This window comes from Channa argus, chromosome 1, assembly GCF_033026475.1.
Source record: "Channa argus isolate prfri chromosome 1, Channa argus male v1.0, whole genome shotgun sequence".
Lineage (NCBI taxonomy): Eukaryota > Metazoa > Chordata > Actinopteri > Anabantiformes > Channidae > Channa > Channa argus.
The window spans coordinates 799,680-820,876 of NC_090197.1; the positions used below are offsets into that span (position 1 = coordinate 799,680).

General features: G+C 42.0%; 1 protein-coding gene across 2 annotated transcripts; it reads right to left on the reverse strand.

Annotated features, from left to right (window-relative positions):
• Nucleotides 1-255: 255 nt before the first annotated feature.
• LOC137125988 (phosphatidylinositol 4-kinase beta-like) lies at nt 256-20,938 on the reverse strand. 2 transcript variants are annotated; one of them, XM_067502362.1, is made up of 14 exons: nt 20,799-20,938; nt 14,904-15,393; nt 13,736-14,259; nt 12,689-13,135; nt 9,420-9,647; nt 9,088-9,333; nt 8,461-8,567; nt 7,719-7,823; nt 7,499-7,622; nt 7,183-7,296; nt 6,631-6,782; nt 5,976-6,108; nt 5,508-5,628; nt 256-5,292 (listed from the first exon to the last, which is right to left on the reverse strand). In XM_067502362.1, exons 2-14 carry the CDS (start codon nt 15,379-15,381, stop codon nt 5,111-5,113), a joined length of 2,961 nt encoding a protein of 986 aa, XP_067358463.1. In that variant the 5' UTR covers nt 15,382-15,393; nt 20,799-20,938; the 3' UTR covers nt 256-5,110. The 2 variants fall into 2 exon arrangements, with proteins under 2 accessions (XP_067358463.1, XP_067358548.1); XM_067502447.1 differs by lacking the exon at nt 20,799-20,938 and adding an exon at nt 20,366-20,496.
• Nucleotides 20,939-21,197: the final 259 nt, after the last annotated feature.

Genomic DNA, 21,197 nt, shown 5'->3' on the forward strand with positions numbered 1-21,197 from the left:
GCAGTTCCAGCTGACGGTGGAATTAAATCTACCAAAGGTAAATATGCACTTAATTTAAAATGTTTTAGTGTAACAACAAACTAATATTTCAATGGTATGTTTCCAGACAGAAAGAGGAAAGAGATGTGGACTTTTGCAGACAATAAAACCCAAATCAGCTTTACCAAGCAAATGGCACTAGATTACTAGATCTTTGGATTTGAGAAACTAAAACCAGTACAGTAACTAAATAAATGACACACAATTCTACAATAGTTATAAAACAAGTTTCAGGTTTATTGAATGAGTTGCCATGCAGTTTAGTAAGGACGTGACATGTTTTGATGGGTTTGGATCTGTACGCGATAAAGATTTGCAGCCGACATTACAAACAGTTCAGCTTTGTGTCTGTAAATTCAGCCTGAGGAACAAACTGAGAGGAACTTAACCAGACAAATGGGGGGGAAAAAAAGTTCAGAGATTTACATTCGGAGTCTGCAACATGAGGCAAAGAGGAAGAGGAGGGTGGAGCTGAAGGAGAGTCAGTGCAAATTAAACATTTTAGTTGTGTTACATGGATGGAAAATTCCATCGCTGAACTTGCAAAACATAAAAATATAATTCACCTTTAAATTTGTATGAAATTAGTCCAATCACTATTATTTAATGTTATAGCTTTTTTGTTTGTAGACAAGATGTTATAATTACAAAAGTACTGTATTTGGAATTAGCAGTATATGAAGGCTTGTGATATTTATGAAATGAGACTCGTATCTTGTATAAATAATTCTATCAGTATTTTTACAGTAATTAACACTTTAAATATAGAAAATAACCCTTTGGCGACACAAGTCTATTAATGTTGAGACTGATAAGACCTAAAATATGTATGATTTCTTGTGTCTTTTGTAGGATACAAATCTCAGATTAGAAATAAAGCTTTTCTTAGGTGAATGCAGCGAGACTGGTTTAACTCAGCTATGTAATGTGGATTTATTTCTTTAATCATATTTAATACTGCTCTAATCAGTTTTTCTCCCATTATTGTGGCTCCATCTTGTTTAAAAAATGTTTGAAAAAAAACCAGCTTTTGCAACATAAAGCAGAACAAAACTGTTTGCTTCTAGTCTTATCATCTAATCAACGAAATTTCTGAGTCGACATAAACGTTTTGCTCCAGTTTCTTTCCTTTTACTCTCTGCCTCATTATGAGATGATGCATTTGTAAAAAGACATTACACTGAAATCCAAAGTGTTCTCATGTCTGTTGTTTGTCTTCACACAGTGAACGATCAAGTTTTTCATGTAGCCATCGGTCTGTTACACCTGACGTTAGCACTGTCAGCATTTCCCTTTGAAATCAAAGCAACCGACGTTTAGCTGGACTTCAACAGAAAGTAGAGATGCCCCCAAACACAGGAGCCCGATAGTGTTAAATGTTTAGTACCAACTAAAATTCAAACCAAGACAACTTGTACAGGTCACAGACTTTTTTTCCCCAATCAGGATAAATGCACTTGTTTTCACATTAAAATCCATGAATGTGTTCAGAGCTGATGGAAGGAAGAAGGCAATGAAAGGTTTGTAGTTACCGGGACGAGTTTCCTCACTCTGCAACGTGGTCCTCTCCACATTTAGCAGACCACACTCAGAAGACCAACCATTCAATAATGATCATCATCTATTAAAATGTGATTACATGAGTGTGTTTGCTCACGATGTAGAAAGGAAGATGTTGAAGGGAAACTCGTCGCCCAAGCAGTAAAACATAATATCTGATATAAAAGCACTTCTCATTGAACACCTTCGTCTCTCTATTTGCATTGATAAGTTTGTACCTTCTGTACATCTCAAGGCATCTGTTTTTCTCACAGGGAAACTGACAGTTCATTTACATACATACATATTCACAAAAAGAAAATCTTTGCTATTGAAGTTGCTTATTAGGTAAACGTTAGTCGCAGCTGCAGCTTATTTAAGTAGCAGAAGGTAACACGATGTGGCCTTTACATAACGGATCTGTGCTTCTTCAATAGTGGTCAAAATATAAAAAAAAAAAAATTAAAATGCTGAGAAAAAATTGACAGCAAGACAAACATTTGGCTTTATTCTAGTGAGGCTTTTCTAGTCTCCACAAAGAGAGAAGCTTTGTTACAACAAAGTGATTTTAAAACGAGAACTAAATATAAAACATTAAAAAGGTGTTGATAAATAATTGTAAGCTGGTGAGTTGTACTGCATTACTCTGCACTGCCTTCATTTCTAACTGTTACAGGTTTGTTTGCCCATAGGTGGACAAAAAGGTAAATTCAAGAGTTTAATTGGAAAAACTGGGGATGCAGGAGAAAAATCGAAGCCTGACAGGATTTTGCCGGAGTCATAGACGACGTAATCAGTCTGGCAAAATCCTATTATAGAAAAGCTTTGACTGTGGAAAACTGGGTTTTAGAAAACATTTCACAGTTTCATTATTTTAACAGATGAGTTTGATCATTGAAATGAGCTCAGGCCAACGTCTGTATTTAACTATGGGATCAGCTCTGCAGCCATTTCACTTGAAACTCAGTTAGTGGCCACTACCATTAAAAACAAACCAAATCAGGCATTTTAATAATAATCTGTTTAATCCAAAGCTGAAACAATGAGTGAATTTACCACTTAGCCAGTAAAGAATTGCAACTATTTATTTAAAGTTATTTCAGCATCAGTCTGTCAGATTGCAATTTTTTTTTTTTTTTTTTTTTAAAGGTTTTAAATTGCAAAGTAGCAATTTTCTTGAGGTTCTGAGATTAAAACTGATGGTAACATGGGCTTTTTTTTTGTGTTTTGGACAAACGGATCAACTGGAAAAGTAATGAAGATAATTTAGTTGCAGCTCTTTAGGCAGAATGCAACAGCCTTTCAGCAAACGGGACTCGGATAAAGTGCTTTCTACCAAGTAGGTTTGTGTTGTAGCCGTTAGCAGGAGAATTTTAACTCCAGGCTTTCACAGCTCAGGGTTCAACACATGGTTTTACCCTGTTGGAAATAAAGGCTGAAGTTAGTTTTAGAGGATTAGGATTAAGTGAACCAATGGTTTTAGAGTGATAAATATTTTACTGAAAAAAAAAAAAAATGCAGTTTTATGTACACTGGAATAAAGCCAAGTGTTACCAGCATTAGTTACAACATCAAAGTGTTAAAGTACAGACAAGCTTCTGGAAACACCTCAATCTGTCAATACTGACAACCCATAACCGTAGTTTCAGTGCTGGGTTTAAACAAAGTTCACGTATCCAGGAAGCCGAAACATCTCAAGATAATCACAGGAATGTATCTGTCGAGCAGTCGTTAAATATGTAAGTGTACCATTAAACACACATAACTGTAGCACAAGTTCAGAGTTCATTAACACGTCAAACACATTTTCGGCAGCAGCCATGTTGGTGCTAATTGGACTGACATGATGAATCTTAATTGGATATTTTTTTTCAGCACTGGTGGTCGAAAAGTTTCAGTCAACATTTACAAATGTAAAAATGTAGCAATGCAGCAGCAAGCACGGCCCAACAAGTGATCTCAGCCATACGTGAATCCTTACGTTACGTTCAAGCTTTTTTTAAGCAGCTACTCATCAGCGACAGCGAACCATATTTAGCCATTTAGACTGGAATTATATTTGTGTGAAGAGGAGGAGCTACATTCAAAATTCAATCCCAGAAGTTTTTAATCCATCTACACGATCAGATGCAGTTAGAATGTGCTTGTACTTGTCAGGCATTCGCTGTATCTGAATAGGGATTCAGTTAGGTTAAGAAGTTTCTAATCTAATTTCATAGCAGTAATGTGATGCTAAATAACTCAATTTCAGTACATGTCAACAAAAACACTTTGGAAAGAGTTCAAAGAATTCTGTTGGAACTAGTGTTAGACACAACTTTAAAGTTAAAACTCAGATTTTCAATTTCTTTCCTTAAAAACCACGTTGTATTTTCTCTGAACATCCAGAGAACATGAAACTGATACGTTCATGTTGTGCTTTCTTCGGTTTTTCACACAATTTTGTTCTTTGACAACTAAACATATGGACGAGAAAACCGACTGGTGCAGTGAAGCCACAGGTAAAAGTCCTGCTGGTGTTTGTTTTCTTAGAGGGTAGAACTGAAATTTAGTTTAAACCTATAAGGTCTACATTTGTGTCCAATTAACATCACAAATGTTTTTGTCCTTTCAGCTTATCCTGTGAGTTCAGGGTCGCCACAGCGGATCATTTGTCCGCATGTGAATTTGGCACAGTTTTTACACCAGATGCTTTTCCTGACGCAACCCTCCCCAGTTTCTAACAGGTTTGGGACCGGTGCTGCATGGCTGGGGATGAGCTGTTGGGGGTTCAGTGTCTTGAGACACTTCGACATGTAGCCAAAAGAGCGAGACACGATCCTCCGACCCCACTCTACCAACTGAGCCACTGCCGCCCTCTCACAAATAATTATACAATTTACAGCTTTTCCAAACCAAGGGCCACAGAATTTTCCCGCAGAAATGATGACACATTTGTCTAATCAGCTGATCACCAGCTGATCAGCTGAAATCAGCTGAAAACCCAAATAAAAAGGGTTTGAGAGTGTGAGCTCCTTTCAAGCCATCGTTCCAGCAGCAAAAACGGTGAAACCCTACATCAAACTGCTTCATGCGTGAATGCTGGTTCAGAGTAAAATCCAATAAAACCCAACACAGAGTAGAAGGTCCTTCTCTGCAGCTTGTCATGGTTTTGTTTCTGTCGGACCTGGAAAGGTTCCAGATGCTGCTCATTAACGCAGCAGGGGCTAAAAAAAAAAAAAAAAAAAATACAAAAATACAAAAACAAAATAAAAACCCATCAACAATTTTGGAGTTTGATCGGGTGCAAGAACTGCAATGTGTTGTCCACTGATTCGCGTCCGCCCAGAAAAAAATGTTAGTAACTTCTAATAACAGGCATGAATAAAAACGTAGAGGGTCTACACGATAAATCCTGGTGTCGCCATGTTCAGCGTTTTCAGCAGATGAGAGGAAATTCTGATTCCACTGAACGTTTTGAAAAGTTCAAAGAAGCTTCTGCAGGACAGAAATGGCTGGTAGAGGAGTCAGTGTTTTCCCTTTGTGACGTCTCTCACATGATGCCATTGGTCACGTACTGGAAGGAATCGTACAGCTTGGTGGTGAGGGAACGCATGGATCCGTCCACCAGCTGCTCCACCAGCAGCTGCAGCTGCTCCTCAGTCAGAGTCATGTGGAAACGCTCCTTTAGGCCGCGGATGGTGCTGGAGCCGTGGAAACAGGGAAGATGGGAACCTGGAAGAAACCAAAACATCGTTTTATTGAAACTGGTTAACTGGTGATAGATTGGGACGTCTGCAGCCAAACAAGTCCCTTCTTTAATGTTCTACATTCAGTCTCTGTTTCAGACAGTGGTTTCTCTTTAGTCCGATAGGAAATGGAACCTAAACAACAGAACATTAATGAAAGGCTGAAAAAGGGATTTGTTCCTGTGTGTGTGTGTGTGTTACCTTGCTGCATGATCTCGACAATCGGCAGAACTTTCTCCATGTGTTTTCTGGCTGCAATCAAACCCTGAAGCATCAACATCTTATAATAGATGAACATGTCTCCGTCCAGACCCCCCATAACCTGAAAAGACACATTCAGTTGCCCTATAAAAAATGTTTTCTAAGAAACAAAACCTTTAAACAAGAGACTCAATTCACCGCCACTTTTTCGAAAAATGGATTAATGCCCGTCAGGTTTGAGTTTCAGATGGGATGTAAATGTTTAGTCCTTGAAGACACTAGGCTCACAGCATATTTGCATGAAGTTGAGTTTTCCTTGACCGCTTCATTGCAGCAGTTGTGATCACAAGCCCACCTCTCTAACGCTCACCTTGGTGTCTACACACAGCTGAAAACCCAATCCCCTGATCTTTTCTCCTCCAGAAGAAAGCAAAGGTAATTCAAGCGAACTCTGTGCAGTTTACTCACATCCACAAACTCTGACGTCAGTTTAAAGGCAGACGTCTCGAAGCCGAGGTTTCGAGGGGAGCTGGAGAGGATGAAACCAAAGTCTATGTGGATGATGTGACCTTCAGAGTCCAGCAGGATGTTCCCATTGTGTCTGCAGAGAGAGGTACATGACACAGTTAGTCTGGACTAGAGGTGGAGGAAGGTGTAAAGTCAACAGAGCTAAATTATAGCTCCAAATTCAGACTGCTACCAATTCTAGGTTTTAGTCTGGTGTTTTTACACTGGATGACTTAACTCAAAGAGAATTCATATCAAATACTAAAGTTCAGTTTGCTCTGCAGGAAAATGAATCTTTTTCAGGCCTTTTAAAGTGCTGATGCTAACCTGACCTTGATACATACTGATTTAAGCAAGACTGAGCTCAGTCTTTCTTATTTTCAATTTATTTCCCTCTGCTGCATGAACAAAACATCACATCTGGTCCACTTCCATATGTGGTCCTGGATCAGAACATACCACCTGTCGTCACAGTGTCGGCTCCTCGCAATCGGTAAAACATGCAGAGGAGCAACAACAGGGACAGGCTGAATGTAGACAGCAGGACGTCTATAAAGAGAAGCCTGTGAGGGGACATAGCTGTGAGTGTGTGGCAGTTTAGGAACTCGTGTCTCACCTGTCTTTGACCTGCAGCAGGTAACAGATGAGGCTGTATCCAGCACAGCTCTGTACAAAGTTCCTCTGAGCGGTGAGGAAGGCCTCGGTGGTGAAGCTGCCGTGTTCCTGCAGGAAGTAGTCGAGCAGAGACAGCTGACTCTGTTTACGCACCTGAAGGACAAAGATTAATCAACTGAGTGGAATCTGAGAAAATATATATGTATATGATAAAAAACATTTTTACACATTTAAACTTAGTTTGACACAGAAGAGATAATAAGTGTTTACATCATACAGTCCCTATTTATTCATAATATGGCTCAAACTCTAATTAAGTTAATTTTTCTACAAATCAGTCAGGATGTTTTAATGTGAAGTAACCATGGGACGAATAAAAGGTTTCTCTCATCTTATTTGGTTTATTGTTCAGCTCACTGAGACTTAAATACTGTTCAGGTGTTTTCCTTTACAATTGTAGTCGATTCTGTCCCATCACACCATATTTAAATTTACTCTCTTACGCCTTACACCCTGAGACTATAGCCTGAGTTTCCCACGATTCCTTGCTTACCTGGTGCAGGGAGACGGCGTTGAGGACGGGTTCAATCATCCCGCTGTCTGAAGACATCACCAGGATCTTATAAGGTTTGATCCACAGAGGAACTCGCTCCTGCTGCCAGATGGACTGGAGACACAATGAACGTCCTGTTACTGACGATCAGTCGTAATAAAAATACTCTAACTCACGTGTATAAATACACGTCTAAATCTAAACTAAAGCAGCAAACTTCATAAATCCCTCAAACAGAAACTAAAACCAAAGCTGTTGAAATAAAAACTTAACAGAAGTTCAGACTGCACTGTTCTAATCCAGTGTGTGTTGGTACCTGCAGCTGTGTGAGGACCTGATATGCCAGCAGCTCCTGTCTCAGGTCGTCTCCACACTTAACAATGACTGACAGCAACCTCCAGTTTGGGAGGTGTCCATACGGAGACGCTTCTCTGATCCTCCTGCAGGGGGGAAACAAAAAGATCAAACACAACCCAGTCAGGAATGAGGAACAGAGCCTTTCTACATCATCAGTGTTTCTCCCGTTTGTCGTTTACCTGACTTTCTCCTCCCACGGTTCTTTGAGGGCAACGGCTGACGGGTCCTCGGGGTCCCTCCTGAATGAGGTCGGAGTGTGAGCGAGGTTTTCCGACAGACGACGTCTGAAGAGAGAAACCAACTGTTTGACACATGCAGCAGCACAGTGACGTCTGAAAGAGGCTGGTTTCACTCTTTAGTGTCATGAATGTGAAAGAAAAGTCTGATAAAACTGTGTTAAACATGTTCACTCTTCAGGTCCTTTGCGTCACTTTGCATCAACAACAGCTGGAGCTGACAGAGGGTTCTGCACATTTAAAGTGACGGGTCTGGGTCCACAGTCACTGTGGACTGTGTTTTCCCTTCAAGGTTAATGTATCACATTAGTCACACTGATTATGGTTTAAAGTATTACTTTAGTCCATCTCGTCACTTATTCTCCTGTCTTATGAGGACACAGTGTAGCAGCTGATCTGAATCTTTGAAGCAGATTAAGACAAACTGAGTTAACTTAATGAAAGTGTGAGATTCATTGTTTCACTTTCTGCTTCCTCACCGTCAGTTAAAGCTCTGAAACTGTGTTTAAGTGCTACCAAACAAACCTGCTGTCTGTGTCTGCATCTTTAACTCCATGTTTCAGGCTGCAGAATAAATCAGATCTTTGAAGATCATTTTTGAACATTTATCAGCTGGTTGTGAGCTTGTTAGTTGTTAGTTTTACTGTTACACAGGACCAGTGGTTAGTTTTAGTGGGCTGTGTACCTGATGTCTCCAGCAGCGATGAACACTGGCTCTTTACTCTCCAGACTGGTGATGCTGTCGACTGAAAACTGACTGATGTTGTCGCTGCTGCTCGTCTGAGCCTCAGCCTGAAACACAAATGGAGAAACGTGTTGTTTCTGAACAGTACAAATAATTACAGCAGATGGAGGGAACATGTGTGGAGTTGTTACAGGTTAAAAATGCTTCCAAATGTGATTTTGTTGCAGTTTCCTGCACGTGGACTATAGAGGGCGTCGTTACAGTCATCTGCACATTTACCTGTGTGTTCTCTACATATGGAGTTTAACAGGTGTTAAAACAAACTAGATGTCTCAGATAAATATGGAATCCAGTGAATACAGGAAGTCAACGCTGCCTATTCACACTAATGATATTTACGGTTTCATATATAAACAGTAATGAGGCAGCTCAGTGGCATGTGATTTAAATATTAATACATTAAATGGAGCCAAAAGTATTAAACTAATCAACATTTTTGAACAGTACTTTAACCATCTTAACAGTTACAATGTGGTTTAACATTTTTAACAGTCAAACTGTGAATGAACTTATATCACCAATAAACAAAGTTTAGCAAACGTTATTCTCTAAACCTCCGTCTCTCACCTCCACCTGCAGCTGTCCAATGTCGTCGGTGGCCCACGCCTCGTCATCATTGTCGTAGTTTGGGACGGTGGAGAAACTTCCCGCTCTGTGCTCCGACGTCATTCCATTAGCGTTCGCCACGCTGACACAGTCCAGGTTCTCTGCAGAACGCGCCGTGCGGATCCTGGTCTCTGGGATCCTGACGGGAACAGGAGAGGTCTCGAAGCTCTCGCACTCCAGAACCTCCACGTAGATGATGTATGGCGCCTGAGAAAGGAGGAGGAGGATCGACATTTGTAATTTAACTCCTGTGAAACCACGTGGTCCTCCAAACCAGCAGGTCTCAGCCTCACCTTGTCTTTGGAGTTAAGGACCACAGCCTGGGTGTGGGGGACCCTACACACGTGGTGCTGGTGCTCGGCCGTGGGCAGCCACACTCGGGCCGGGAGCTTGTGGTTGAGCAGGGACAGTTCCGAGATCAACCGCTGGGTCTTCTGCTCTTTGGTCGGCAAGGTGGCCAGACGCTTCCCGATGCAGAGCAGAGACTTGACGAACTCCCGCTGAGGACGGAGACGCTCCGGCTGAAGATGTGCAAGGATACAGAGACATATTTGAGTTCAAGTTAAAAACCTAAATAGCTCAGAATACAGCAGGAACAAATGTACATTCAGTGTCTTCTGGATCAGGGAGCAGAAGATTAACTCACACTGCCACAGTTTCTGCTGCAGCTCAGGAAAAACATGTTCTGCTGAACTTCTGTCGTCACATGACTAAGCTGCTTTTTACACAATTCAGCATCATGTTCCTTCTCCACAGATTCTTCCTCACTACACACTCCGCACAAAAGGAGACTTCTGAGACAGTCTCCCATTGGACTGAAGATCTGTGGGCAGCTTAAAACCCAGGTTTCGGATGATATGTTAAAGAGGTTTTTACGTTTTTTGATTAATTGAAGCTCGAAGGGCCGAGTGTGTCACTGCACAAAAGGAGAGATGTGTGAGCTGTAAGAGCTTGTAAAACAGTAAGAATGTGTCTCTGAACGCATCAATGCAGAGCTGCCGCTGACAGACACTACACTTCGATGAAGACACTGTGTTACTGTCTTAACTTAAGCACAAAGAACTGACAGGCCCTGTCACTAGGAGCAGACAGGAAATGCCTAGTTTCTGGGATCTGCAGATGTTAGGGAGCTCATGGAATTTCAGGGAGAGGAGGGATTTATTCATTCAGTTTGACAAACGTTCTGTGGTACGAGAAAATCTTCAGTACGGATAAAACCTGTTAGAAATAACATTCAAAAAGGTTAATGATTACAGTCAGATTCTGTGTTGTTGTGGACTGCAGTTTGGCTGTAAACCAACACTCATCCGCCTCCTCCTCCTCCTCCTCCACGAAGAGGAGTCAGACATCAGTCTGTTTTCTCTCTGCAGCAGGTTTACATTTCACTGTCTCTTATCTCGTTACACTTTTGATGTTAACAATTAAAATATCTGTGACTGAGTGTTTGGAAGAAATTTAAATGTAAAAGAAAAAAATTGAGCCAAACAATTTAAATATAATATGCATATGGAACTTCAGTATCACAGTATCTGCATTTTATTTTAGTGAGCACTTCCTGTTCTGCTTTACTGAAGGACAAGAAGCTAAGCAGACAGAAGTTGTTGCTGGTGGAGAGTAACTTATTTACAGGCCTAGTGGGATGCAGGGGCCTGGAAAAGTCAGGAAAACAAAACTGCTAGAAAGAGAGAAAACAAAGCTGCCACAGCCACCAAGAGAAAGAAAACCACTGCAAGACAGAAGACGTTCATCTGCAGACAGAACAGGACAAACAGGAAGTTTGTCAAACAAATATTTCCACTTCTTTACCGAGTTTATAAAGATGTAATCATGGACAGGATACACTACCAAACTCGCAGCTTATTTACTTTGCACCATCTCCAGTTTGTTTATTAAAGGATGTGAATAAACGTTTCTCTATCGTCTCTGAACTGAATCCTCCAGATGTTCAGTTTGTAAAAACCTGATAAAAGTCCCCAAAGAAAAAGCACAAATGCTTCTGTTGCCTTCAAACACTGAATAAATCTTATATTGTTCAAACCTTTTCTGAGCTTCGTATTGGCTGTTATCAGTGTTGATCTTTTTCTTTTATTCTGCTGAGTTTCTCTGGATCAAACAAAAACTGCAGCTTTTATTTTTCATGCTACAGACTTTTTTAAACTCAGGTCAGTTGAGCTACGTCAGCTACAGTTTTATTACTGCGGTTTCTCGTCAGTCTGTGTTTTTCCTCTGGAGGAATTCTCTTCTTTAAAATATGAAAATCAGATCAGAGATCAGCAGAGTGTTTGTAATCGTTTGTAATCCGTTTTCTTCTTTTCTCCATCCACAAAAAGAAGAAAACAGAGACTGGATCGTGGCCAGTGGAGCTTCAGTCTGCATGTGACCAAACCTCTGGCCAAGAATGTGATGACCGAGTTCAACAACACACACATAAAAATGCACTCCGCTCTGATTCAAATCTCTCTTCTCACTAAATAAATATTTTCCAAGTTGTCTTCTAGAATCACAGACTGGAAACCAGTTCTGTGTCATGTTACAGCTGCTGACACAACAGAAAACCAACCTACCAATGACGGCAGGGTTTGCAGTTTTCAGCCTCGACAACAGACAGACCTGATCAGTCAGAGGCTAGAAAGTGACCAGTCATTTTAAATCCTTAACATTTTGGAACAGCAGATGTGTGTCAAACAAATTATTGGTACTTCTTGTTTGAAGGGAATCCATGGATTTACACACAACTGTGACTGGATCACTACGATACTAAAAAAAACTGCACTGTGGTTGGGAAGTGTGTCCTGGATGAAGTGGCATTTTTAAAAATGTGCTAAATTCACCACTTGCAGTGTGTCACAGGTGTTAGGGGAAACCTAACCATTCATGGACAATCCTAACTTCCTGCTCTGCTCACTCTAAAAGGAAGAAGAAGAATGATGGCTCAGGAGGTCAAACCTGCTCTGGAACAGGTGTTTGTGTTTTTATCAGCTAATGAATTCAGCCGGATCATGTTTCTCTCACGTGTAACTACTAAGACAGAGAAGTTACGTAATGCACAAAAGCACTCAAACACAATGGCAGACAAAGCATTGAAGGAAAAACCTTTGATGGAAGAAACCTCCACCCTCGAACATGTCTGTCAGGGTTAGTTTGTTCTCAGAGTCAGTGCGGGTCAGGTAATAAAATATAGCAATTTTCTGAATATACATGTTTCCGTCTGGTACCGAGGTTTTGCTTTAATTAAAATGTCCTCGGTCATTAAGCTCTTTACTCACTGGCTGATTGACATTTAACAGATTAAAACTAATTTCACTTGTGACATTTAGGAAATCGCATGGGAACTGCACATTTCATGCCTCTTTCAGACTCCTTTACACATCCACTTGACTGTGTTGTAAATTACATGTTTAATGGATGAAAATCCCCATTTCATGTGAGAGCAACAGAAGTTTTTTAGACTTAAATCAGAAACCAGCATCAGTCAGACCAAAAAGTTTTTAACCCACACTTCCATTTCTGATTTCTTATAAAATAAGGGAACAAAGTCAAACAGATGGACTCTGGTCCTCACCTCCTCATTAACAGCCTCCACCTTCGGGTTACTTCCTGTCCGTCTGAGGCAGGAACTGGGCCCACTGTTCACTATGGTTGCATCCGACTTGGACCTCTGGTGGGTCTTTCTGGTGGGGGACGCAAACACCTCGGCCTCCTCGGCTACTGGGCTGTCGGGGGACGGAGCGGTGGATGGGGATGAAGACGAGGTCTCCACATTGCTGCTGTTGTGCCTGCGGTGACAGCGACGTCGGGATGGGGACGAAATCGGGTTTTCGGAAAGTGAACCTGCTTCCGGAGTATCGGACAAAGTAGGCGAAGGTTTGAGTTCATCAGACAGGATGAGTTTTCTGAGTTTGGTTCCTCTGGAGTGACGCTGGGTGGAGATGTGCATGTCAGAGGAGTAGGCGCCCAACAACCAGGCGGAGAGTAAAGAGAAGGTGATGCTGCCTTTGCAGCGATGGATCTGAGAGAAGGATTTAGGAAAAAATTCTTACTTATACAACTAAAGTCAGTTAAAAGAACAAAACACTTATTCTTCAGTTGCCTCGTGTGGCTTCAGTTTTCTAATCTAAATGATACTTGGTCCTGTGCAAACCAAGAGCAGAGACATTAGTTGGGTTCAGGAGTTCCTCAAAGTGTTCCTTCCACCATCTTACACTACCAAAAGTAAAGGGCAGAAGTTCTGCCTAGATAAATTCCTACTGCTACTCCTACTTCTGATGATCTTTGCCAAATCTGGTTTCCCAATTATAAAAAACGAGTTTTAAGTCATCCAGGTCATGGTTATTGCAAAGGTTCTGTTCAGCGACAACTGTACTATCTTTAACTTCTTAAGACCTTTCACTTCTGATCCAAAAGGCTTCTTCAGTTCTTCCCAACAGGAATTAAGAACTTGTGAATTCACTGGGATGCGGGGTGAAGGGTCTTTGAGAACTCCTGCAAATCAAGGTACCACTGAACAGCACCTTTGGGATACTGGTACATGGATAAAGACCAAATTGCCTATATGTCACTTATACAATGATCTTTTTTTGGTCAGAATAGTTTTGATCCAAGAACTCACCAGGTATGGTCTGATGGCGTCTCCCACCTCTGTGTCCATGTGTACATACATGTTGAGCAGCTGTGGCAGGTAGAAGTCCATCTCACTGTCTGGAAAGCTGAAGAGGCGGTTCCCTATGTAGGCCTGCACCCCTGGCTCTTTAGAATTGTATAGGTAGGTAATCGCCATGGAAACATCAAACAGCTTGGACTCAAAAAGGCGCAGTAGCCACGATTGTTTAGACGATGTTGACGCATATGTTGGTGAAGAAGAGTCACACTGGGATGATTGATGTGTATCCTGCTGGGAAGTACCACCTTGTTTGTGTACATCCTTTCTAGAGATCCCCTCATCCTCCTCATCATCTTCCTCTTGGATGGACTTTGAGTCCGGGCTAACCTGCCACTGTGGACTGGAGTGCTCTGTGATGCCTGTGTAATATTGTTGTTCAAGTGGTTGCTGTTCAGGCACTTCCCTGTTCTGCAGCTGGACCTTCAGAAGAACCTCCTGGCAGGCCTTTAGAGCCACTTCAGGGTCGATCATCACTGGAAGCAGAAAACAGGAAGGTCAGACTTACAGAAACCTAGAAACTGAGTGTGTTTCTGTAATCATGCCGTGCTGCCCGAGACAAAAGCTGGTAGTCTGCCAAGATAAACTGGTCCCACTTCAGGGGACTGACTAAAGGTACAGTCATATTACACTTTAACCAAGGAATTGTACTCCATCAACCAAAACAAACACTGAGGCTGGGAACAGAGGTAATACTATCATGTTTCTCTACATTGTGTCCATAAACTGTATACAGTTTGTGATTGTTGGAATCAGCATTTCATCTCTCACAGAAACATCGTGTTTGGACTAACACACCTGAAAAGGAACGACTGGGATGTTAAATGTACCTGGTAGTTGCCAAAAATTCTCACAATTATACCTACAGACAGGTCCTGAAGACTGATGATCATTTGTACAGTAAAAAATTCCAAACCAACAAATGTCTTGAAACCGTTAGGCCAAAACCCGGAATAGTATGTGTGTTATTTTCCCTTTTTATAGTTAGAAGTCTTTAGCTCTACTCAGAAATAATTCCGTTACTTGTTAAGCTTGAGTTTGTGGTTGAAATCTTTTTTTAACAATCTTCCTGGTAACTGAAACCAATTTAGCCTTGTTGCAGTGGCCCTGTCCCTTTTACCTTTGTCAACCCCCAAGTCCATCTCCATGGCATCCTCTGAGATAACGTCTAGTGGGGGACTTGGTCCCCGCAGGTCTCCGCTGCTCGACATGCCGCTGCCGATGCCCTCGCTGGCACTGCTGCTGCCGAGGCTTCCAGTGCTGCCAATGCTCCCGCTGGGGCTAGAGCTGCGGGGGCTGGCACTGGGGGAGGAAGGCTGCTCACTGTTGGAGGGTGGGGGAAGCTGCAGCTGGGGGCGGGGGTGATTGTGATGATGATGATGGTGATGGTGGTGGTGGTTCTTCGGGCAGTCTGATGAGCTCTCAGAACAGGAGGATGAGGTGGAGGAAGAGGAGGAAGAGGAGGCACTGGAAGGGGAGGAGGGGCAGGAGAAAGTGGTGGGGGAGGAGGACACTGGAGGTGGGGCCGGGACAGAGTGAGAGGGGCTGTGTTGGAGCGGATGTAGAGCCGGGGAGAGGGAGACCTCGGCGTCAGCCATTGTGAAGCAGGACTGAAAATGAGAGAGAACAAAATTTTAAAATCCTCCACCCTCTGCTCCACCCAGGCCGGGTTTTAGTTATAGATGCTTCAAAAGGTGATAAAAAAATAAAGTGTTTCCATCAGTGACTGTGGTTGTGTGTTTAATAGGGAAATGGCTAAAATTAAAGGTTTGAAGATGTGCGTTTAAAAAAAATTAATAAAGTGGGGTTTAATATGGGGTGACGTGCAGTGCTGCAAGCCTCACAACTTTTCTGTTGTGCAGAGAGAAGTGCCCTTGAATAGAAGAAATCCAGTCTTTTCACAGTGATTCTTCAGGTGTAAGAGTGTGGACACTGTTCATCTTCAGCTGGAGACAAACAACCAAACATGTAGAATCTGTGTGTGTGCAGAAACTGAGCAGATACAGGTTGTGTATGCATGTCCATGTGACTTGTTTTTGTCTCCCACCCATGCCTGTGTGTGTGTGTGAGTGTGAGTGTGTGTGTGTGTGTGTGTGTGTTACATAACATCCTCCTGCCTGCACAACAACGTGTCACCACAGCTGAATCTGACCTCCACACTTCCCTAACACACACACACATTTATCATTTCTAACCAGAAATATCAGCGGTTTGTTGTTCCTTTATTACCTCCAGAGTCTGTGGATAAAACATATTAAAACAGTTTAAGTAGTTTTATGGCAAATTGAGATTTGGATGATTCAGTGTTTGAGTTTCGACTGAGGGGGAAGTGAAAATGATTATTCTGAAGCTCTGAAGCTTATTCTGAAACTAATGGAGTCATGTTAAAAAGAGCAGGGACAAACTGCTGGAACGAGCTTTATAAAAATTATTATTTTAACACTATAAAAGTTATACATTTTTCTTCTGTATGACTGATTAAAGTCTGCAACTCTACAAACAGACATGTAGTATGGATCCTCATTTCTTGTAGCCTCGTCAGACATTTTTTTTTAACACTAATCACTTCAGCTGTACTGCAGAGTTTCTGCTGATTCAGTAAATGCAGAGCAGACAGAGCAAAACACACAAAGAAGAAGTTACATTTGTGCAGCAGAGGACACAACAGCAGAGTTACAATGATCATTTTCAGTATCTAGTCTCGTGGTTAAGAATAGTTTCTGATTAAATGCTGTGTGACTCATAATTACAACTGTAAATAACATCAAGACTTTAAAGCCAAATTCGATGGAAATGGTAAAAAGCTCCACATATGAGGAAGGCAGATAGTTTTCTTTCAAAACTGTCAACATCCTGAAGTTGAAGCAGCAGCTGTGGGGACACAATGGAAACCTCGGAGGAAATCACGACAACACTTGGTGTGTTTGTGTGACGCAGATGATGATGTCTGCAGGAGGAGGAAGAGGAGGAGGTTTCTATTCTGATCTGTCAAAATCAGTCTCAGCTCCAACATTTCCTCTGGATTCTCTCCGATCCAGCAGCTGAACCTGTTCCTGTCATACCGCCTCCGCACGACTGTGGTGTTAAATTTAGGTCTTTAATATCACACTGAGTCTGATTTAATACCTTAATAACTTGATTAATCAATACATTTTGTGACATCTCCTCCCCACAACTTCACTGCACTTTGTTCCTGTTGAATAAAAACTGAATGTCACGCAGGAAACATCAGCAACATGTGATCAGGCGACTGCTTGCTTCACACCATTTAAAACCAGTGTGTGTTACTGTTTGTGTGTGATGGTTTCCAGATGCGAGTCTTCAGGATTGTAGAGTTGTGGGCAGCGCCGCTCAGCTCCACAAACACAGTTATAGCAAACTTGTCATGTTTTACTGCTGTTGTGTTCAGGTCTGAGTCTGTGTGGTCATTTAAACAAGTTAAATCATCACATATGCACTTTTTCCTATGATCTGAACGTCTGTAGACTAGAATCTGAAATGCTGCCTCATGACTGTTTGACCTTTGACTTTCTAATGACGTCATCAGAGTGATGTCGCTAATCACAGTCCTGAAGCCTTCAGTCATTAATTTGAATCTGACAGCAGTTGCAGAGCCACAGATCAGACACAAAGCTGATCCAGGACCACATATGGAAGTGGTCTCAATAGAAACAAATCTGATCAGACAGGGCATCTGAATAAATTGAATTATCAACCTCTGCAGGGAAAAAAAAATAAAAAATATCACTACACCTCTGAGATTAATACCCAGTGTGGTCAGGATGAAAGTCAAAATAAAACTTAGTTTGAAACATTTGAGAAAAATTAAAGAAACGTAAGCACAGCAGCTCATTAAATAATTTCTTTCACTAATGTCTGTACAGCACAAGCATCTGTTTTTCTTTATTTCTTCATCATAACTCAATGTTTCCAACTTGAGAATTAACAGAGAACAAATGTTTGTTCGTACAAACAGTTGAATCAACATTCTGAAGTTAAGTCATTTAACGAGTTTCTGCTGTGCTTTTAACTGTCAGGTATCGATTCTCTAAACCTCTGCCTCCAAAAACAAATCAAACTGTTTATTTACATTTGTTGAGCATTTATAACCTGATGTCTGAGGTCCTTTTAAGCTTTGCTGTGCACAACAGAACCCGTGCAGATAGAAAATCCTGAGATCAAACTGTGTGTGTCTGGGCTGTGGTTCAGCTCTCAGCGTGATATCACCATCACCTCACATGCAGAACGTGTGAATCTTTGACGAGAAATAAACACAAACAGCAGAGGTTTGAGAGAAGATGACACAGTTTCACTCTGTCAAAAGCATTTTTACTTGTTTGTTTTAACCAAACAAGCAGACACAGTTACTCTGCTTTGTTCAAATGATCAGGTCTCTGGTTCAATAACAGCACAGTAGCCTTTGTGATTTCAGACATTTTTCCACCTGTAGGAAGTTCTGCTGAACATGATACACAGTGATTAAAGAAAACATAAAATCGTCCTGATTCACTGCAGTTATTATTTGGCTGGAAAAGTCACTACAGTCAGGACTCTTCTATGTTATTCCATTGGGACATAAAGAAAACTGATCTTCAGAAGGATTCAGACCTGGAGTCATGGGAGGTGCCAGAACATTTGGTCAATAAATCGCATAGTTCAAATCTTCTTAAAGCTGCAGCATGAGACTCAATCACGCAGGGTGTCAGCTTCAAAGCCATAAAACTTGGATTTATTGTAACTGCAGCTGACAGTTGTTACAGACCCAAATTATGCAAAATGAAATTTTTCAATAGACACAAAATGTGTTTTTATTCTTGACAGAGCTGCTGCATACAGAATAAGATGTCAGAAAACTCTTTGATGAGCTTCGAGTTATTACATGTTAGAGTCTGCACGTCTGCGTTTGAACGGCATCTCCTGACAGATTCTCCTCCAGAGCTCTGCTACATGTTGGTGGAGACAGGAGACTGCTACGCTTAGAAGTCCAAAAGCTTTCAGCCTGTTAGAGGAGAGTTCCTCCTGGGAGCTTTGCAGTGGTTCATTTGGTAGAGTGGCCTCCCGCCAACCACAGGGTTGGAGGTTCACGTCCCTAACCACATGTCAAAGTGTCCCTGGGCAAGACCCTGAACCCCAAATCGCCCATCCCAGAAGTGCAGTGCAGCCTGATAAAATTAGGGAGGATTGTGTCAGGAAGGGCAACTGGCATTAAAAAAAAGATCAAGATGCTGTGGCAACCCTGAACTTACAGATGGATGGATGGATGGATGGATACATACATTTATCTAAATGCATTCTCACGTCACCAAAGCTAAATAGTCGCTTAAATAGTCACTTATATAGCGCTTTTATCCAAAGTGCTTTACAATGTTGCTTCCCATTCACCCATTCACACACACACTCACACACCGATGGCGATGGCTGCCATGCAAGGTGCTCACCTGACCCACCTGGAGCAACTTGGGGTTCAGTGTCTTGCCCAAGGACACTTCGACTTGTAGCCAGGAGCGGGGATTGAACCACTGACCCTGTGGTTCATGGTCAATTGCCTTACCAATCTGCATTAAAACAGGTAAATAGCCAAACACACGTCCAACTAATAGGAATTAAATCCTATTACCACTTACCAACTGAGCTACAGCCGCCCAAAGCTGAACCCTGCAGTGATTTAACAGCATTAAATGCTGATGTAACCAACGTGTTATTATATAAATAATATATAGAAAAGATAAAGCCAAAAAAATAAATTAACACCAATCGATTGTGTTCTGTGGTGAGGGGGCAGCAGTGGCCCAGTAGAGTGACTGCCTATCGAGTGTGGGGTCAGCGGTTTGTGGCCCAACTCCCCATGTCTCTCTCTCTCTCTCTTTTTCTCTCTAGACACAAGACACTAAGCCCTCAAACTGCCCAATTCAATGAGGCTGCACAAGCGTTATTCACTGATTCACTCAGCTGCGTGATTAATGTGATTCATTTAAATTAACTAATCACAGAGCATGTGATTAAATTAAATCCTATTAGTTGGACGTGTGTTTGACTATTTACCTGTTTTAATGCAGAACAATGTTACTGAGCTATGACAAAGCACAGACACCGAGTCCGCTCAGGTTTCAGTCTTCAGTTTTCAGAGAGACTAGTTCCTGTCACATCAGTTCCTGATGCGTCTCACTGTCGTCACTAAGATCCTGATTAAAAACTCCGTTCCTGCTGTTTGATTCAAGTTTTAACAGTTTAAAGGTCAGCTGAAGCTGATTTGCACCGACTGACAGTGAACACAGCGTCAGTACTAACTGATGGAGGGTGTGATGCGTGCAGTTCAGAGCAAAGTGTGAAGTCTATAACCACAGAGTCACACTGAAAGCTGATAATAGTATTTTAACTTCCTTAATAATGTTAAACCTTCTTTCTTGAATCCTTTCTCCTCCACTGATTAAAGCAGGAAAACAGAAAAGAGCAGCAACATCCCTGAGAATCTGAAGGAGCAATTAGAGCTGCAACAATTTATATAGATAGATAGAATAACCCCCCCCAAAAAAACAAACCGCGTCCCTGACGCTTGACCCTCGAGGGGTTGAGGGGACTTACTTCTTTGTGCACCGGGACCCATTTTCCCACACTCCGTCTTTGGAAGGACTACAAAAAATCTAAAAACAAAGCCAAACCGGTGTAAAGTCTGTTGTTTAGGTCAGACGTGTCCTACAGGCTGCCTGAACAGGCCGCGCTCACACGCCGGGGTTTAAGGGGATTATATACGGGGTTTTTTTTTTGGGGGGGGGGGAATCTGTGGGCTTTTTATGGGGTATCTGAGGCAGCCGCAGGAGGAGCAGAGCCGCTCCCTCCTGATGAAAACAAACCGGAGAAGGAGGAGGAGAGCCGGTTGCAACAGGCCCACGGCCCCTGGATTCTACACACGAACAGAGGAGCCGGTAAACGGCTTCTTTGACCCGCTCGAACTGAACCAAACCAACGAAAACAGGAGTAAAACGGGGAAAAGCAGTCGGAGGGGAAGGAGACCTACCCGCTTACTGAAGCCTCTGCACTCCGCCCGAAACGCTCCGAAACTCGGCCTTTACTCCGCTTTTCGTCACGGCAGATTGCTTGATGAAGTCAGGTAAGTCAGGTACTTCAGGTCTCGGTCTCAGTCCCAGTCCCAGTCCTGGTCCCGGTCTTGGTCTTGGTGCTGGTTTTCAGGCTTTTTAACAGTCCATTTGGTCCAATTTTTTTTTTTTTTTGGCCTGGCCCAGCTCGGCTCTGCCTGCTTTAAGGCAACGGTGACGCAACATCCGTCAAGCAGCCGCTGTGCGGAACGTCTGATGCTTCCGGTGAGTGTCTACAAAATAAAAGCAGACGTTTACTTATTTTGTTTTTAATTTAATTCAAACCGGGCGATTTTGAAAAATAAGCAACGAATTCAACA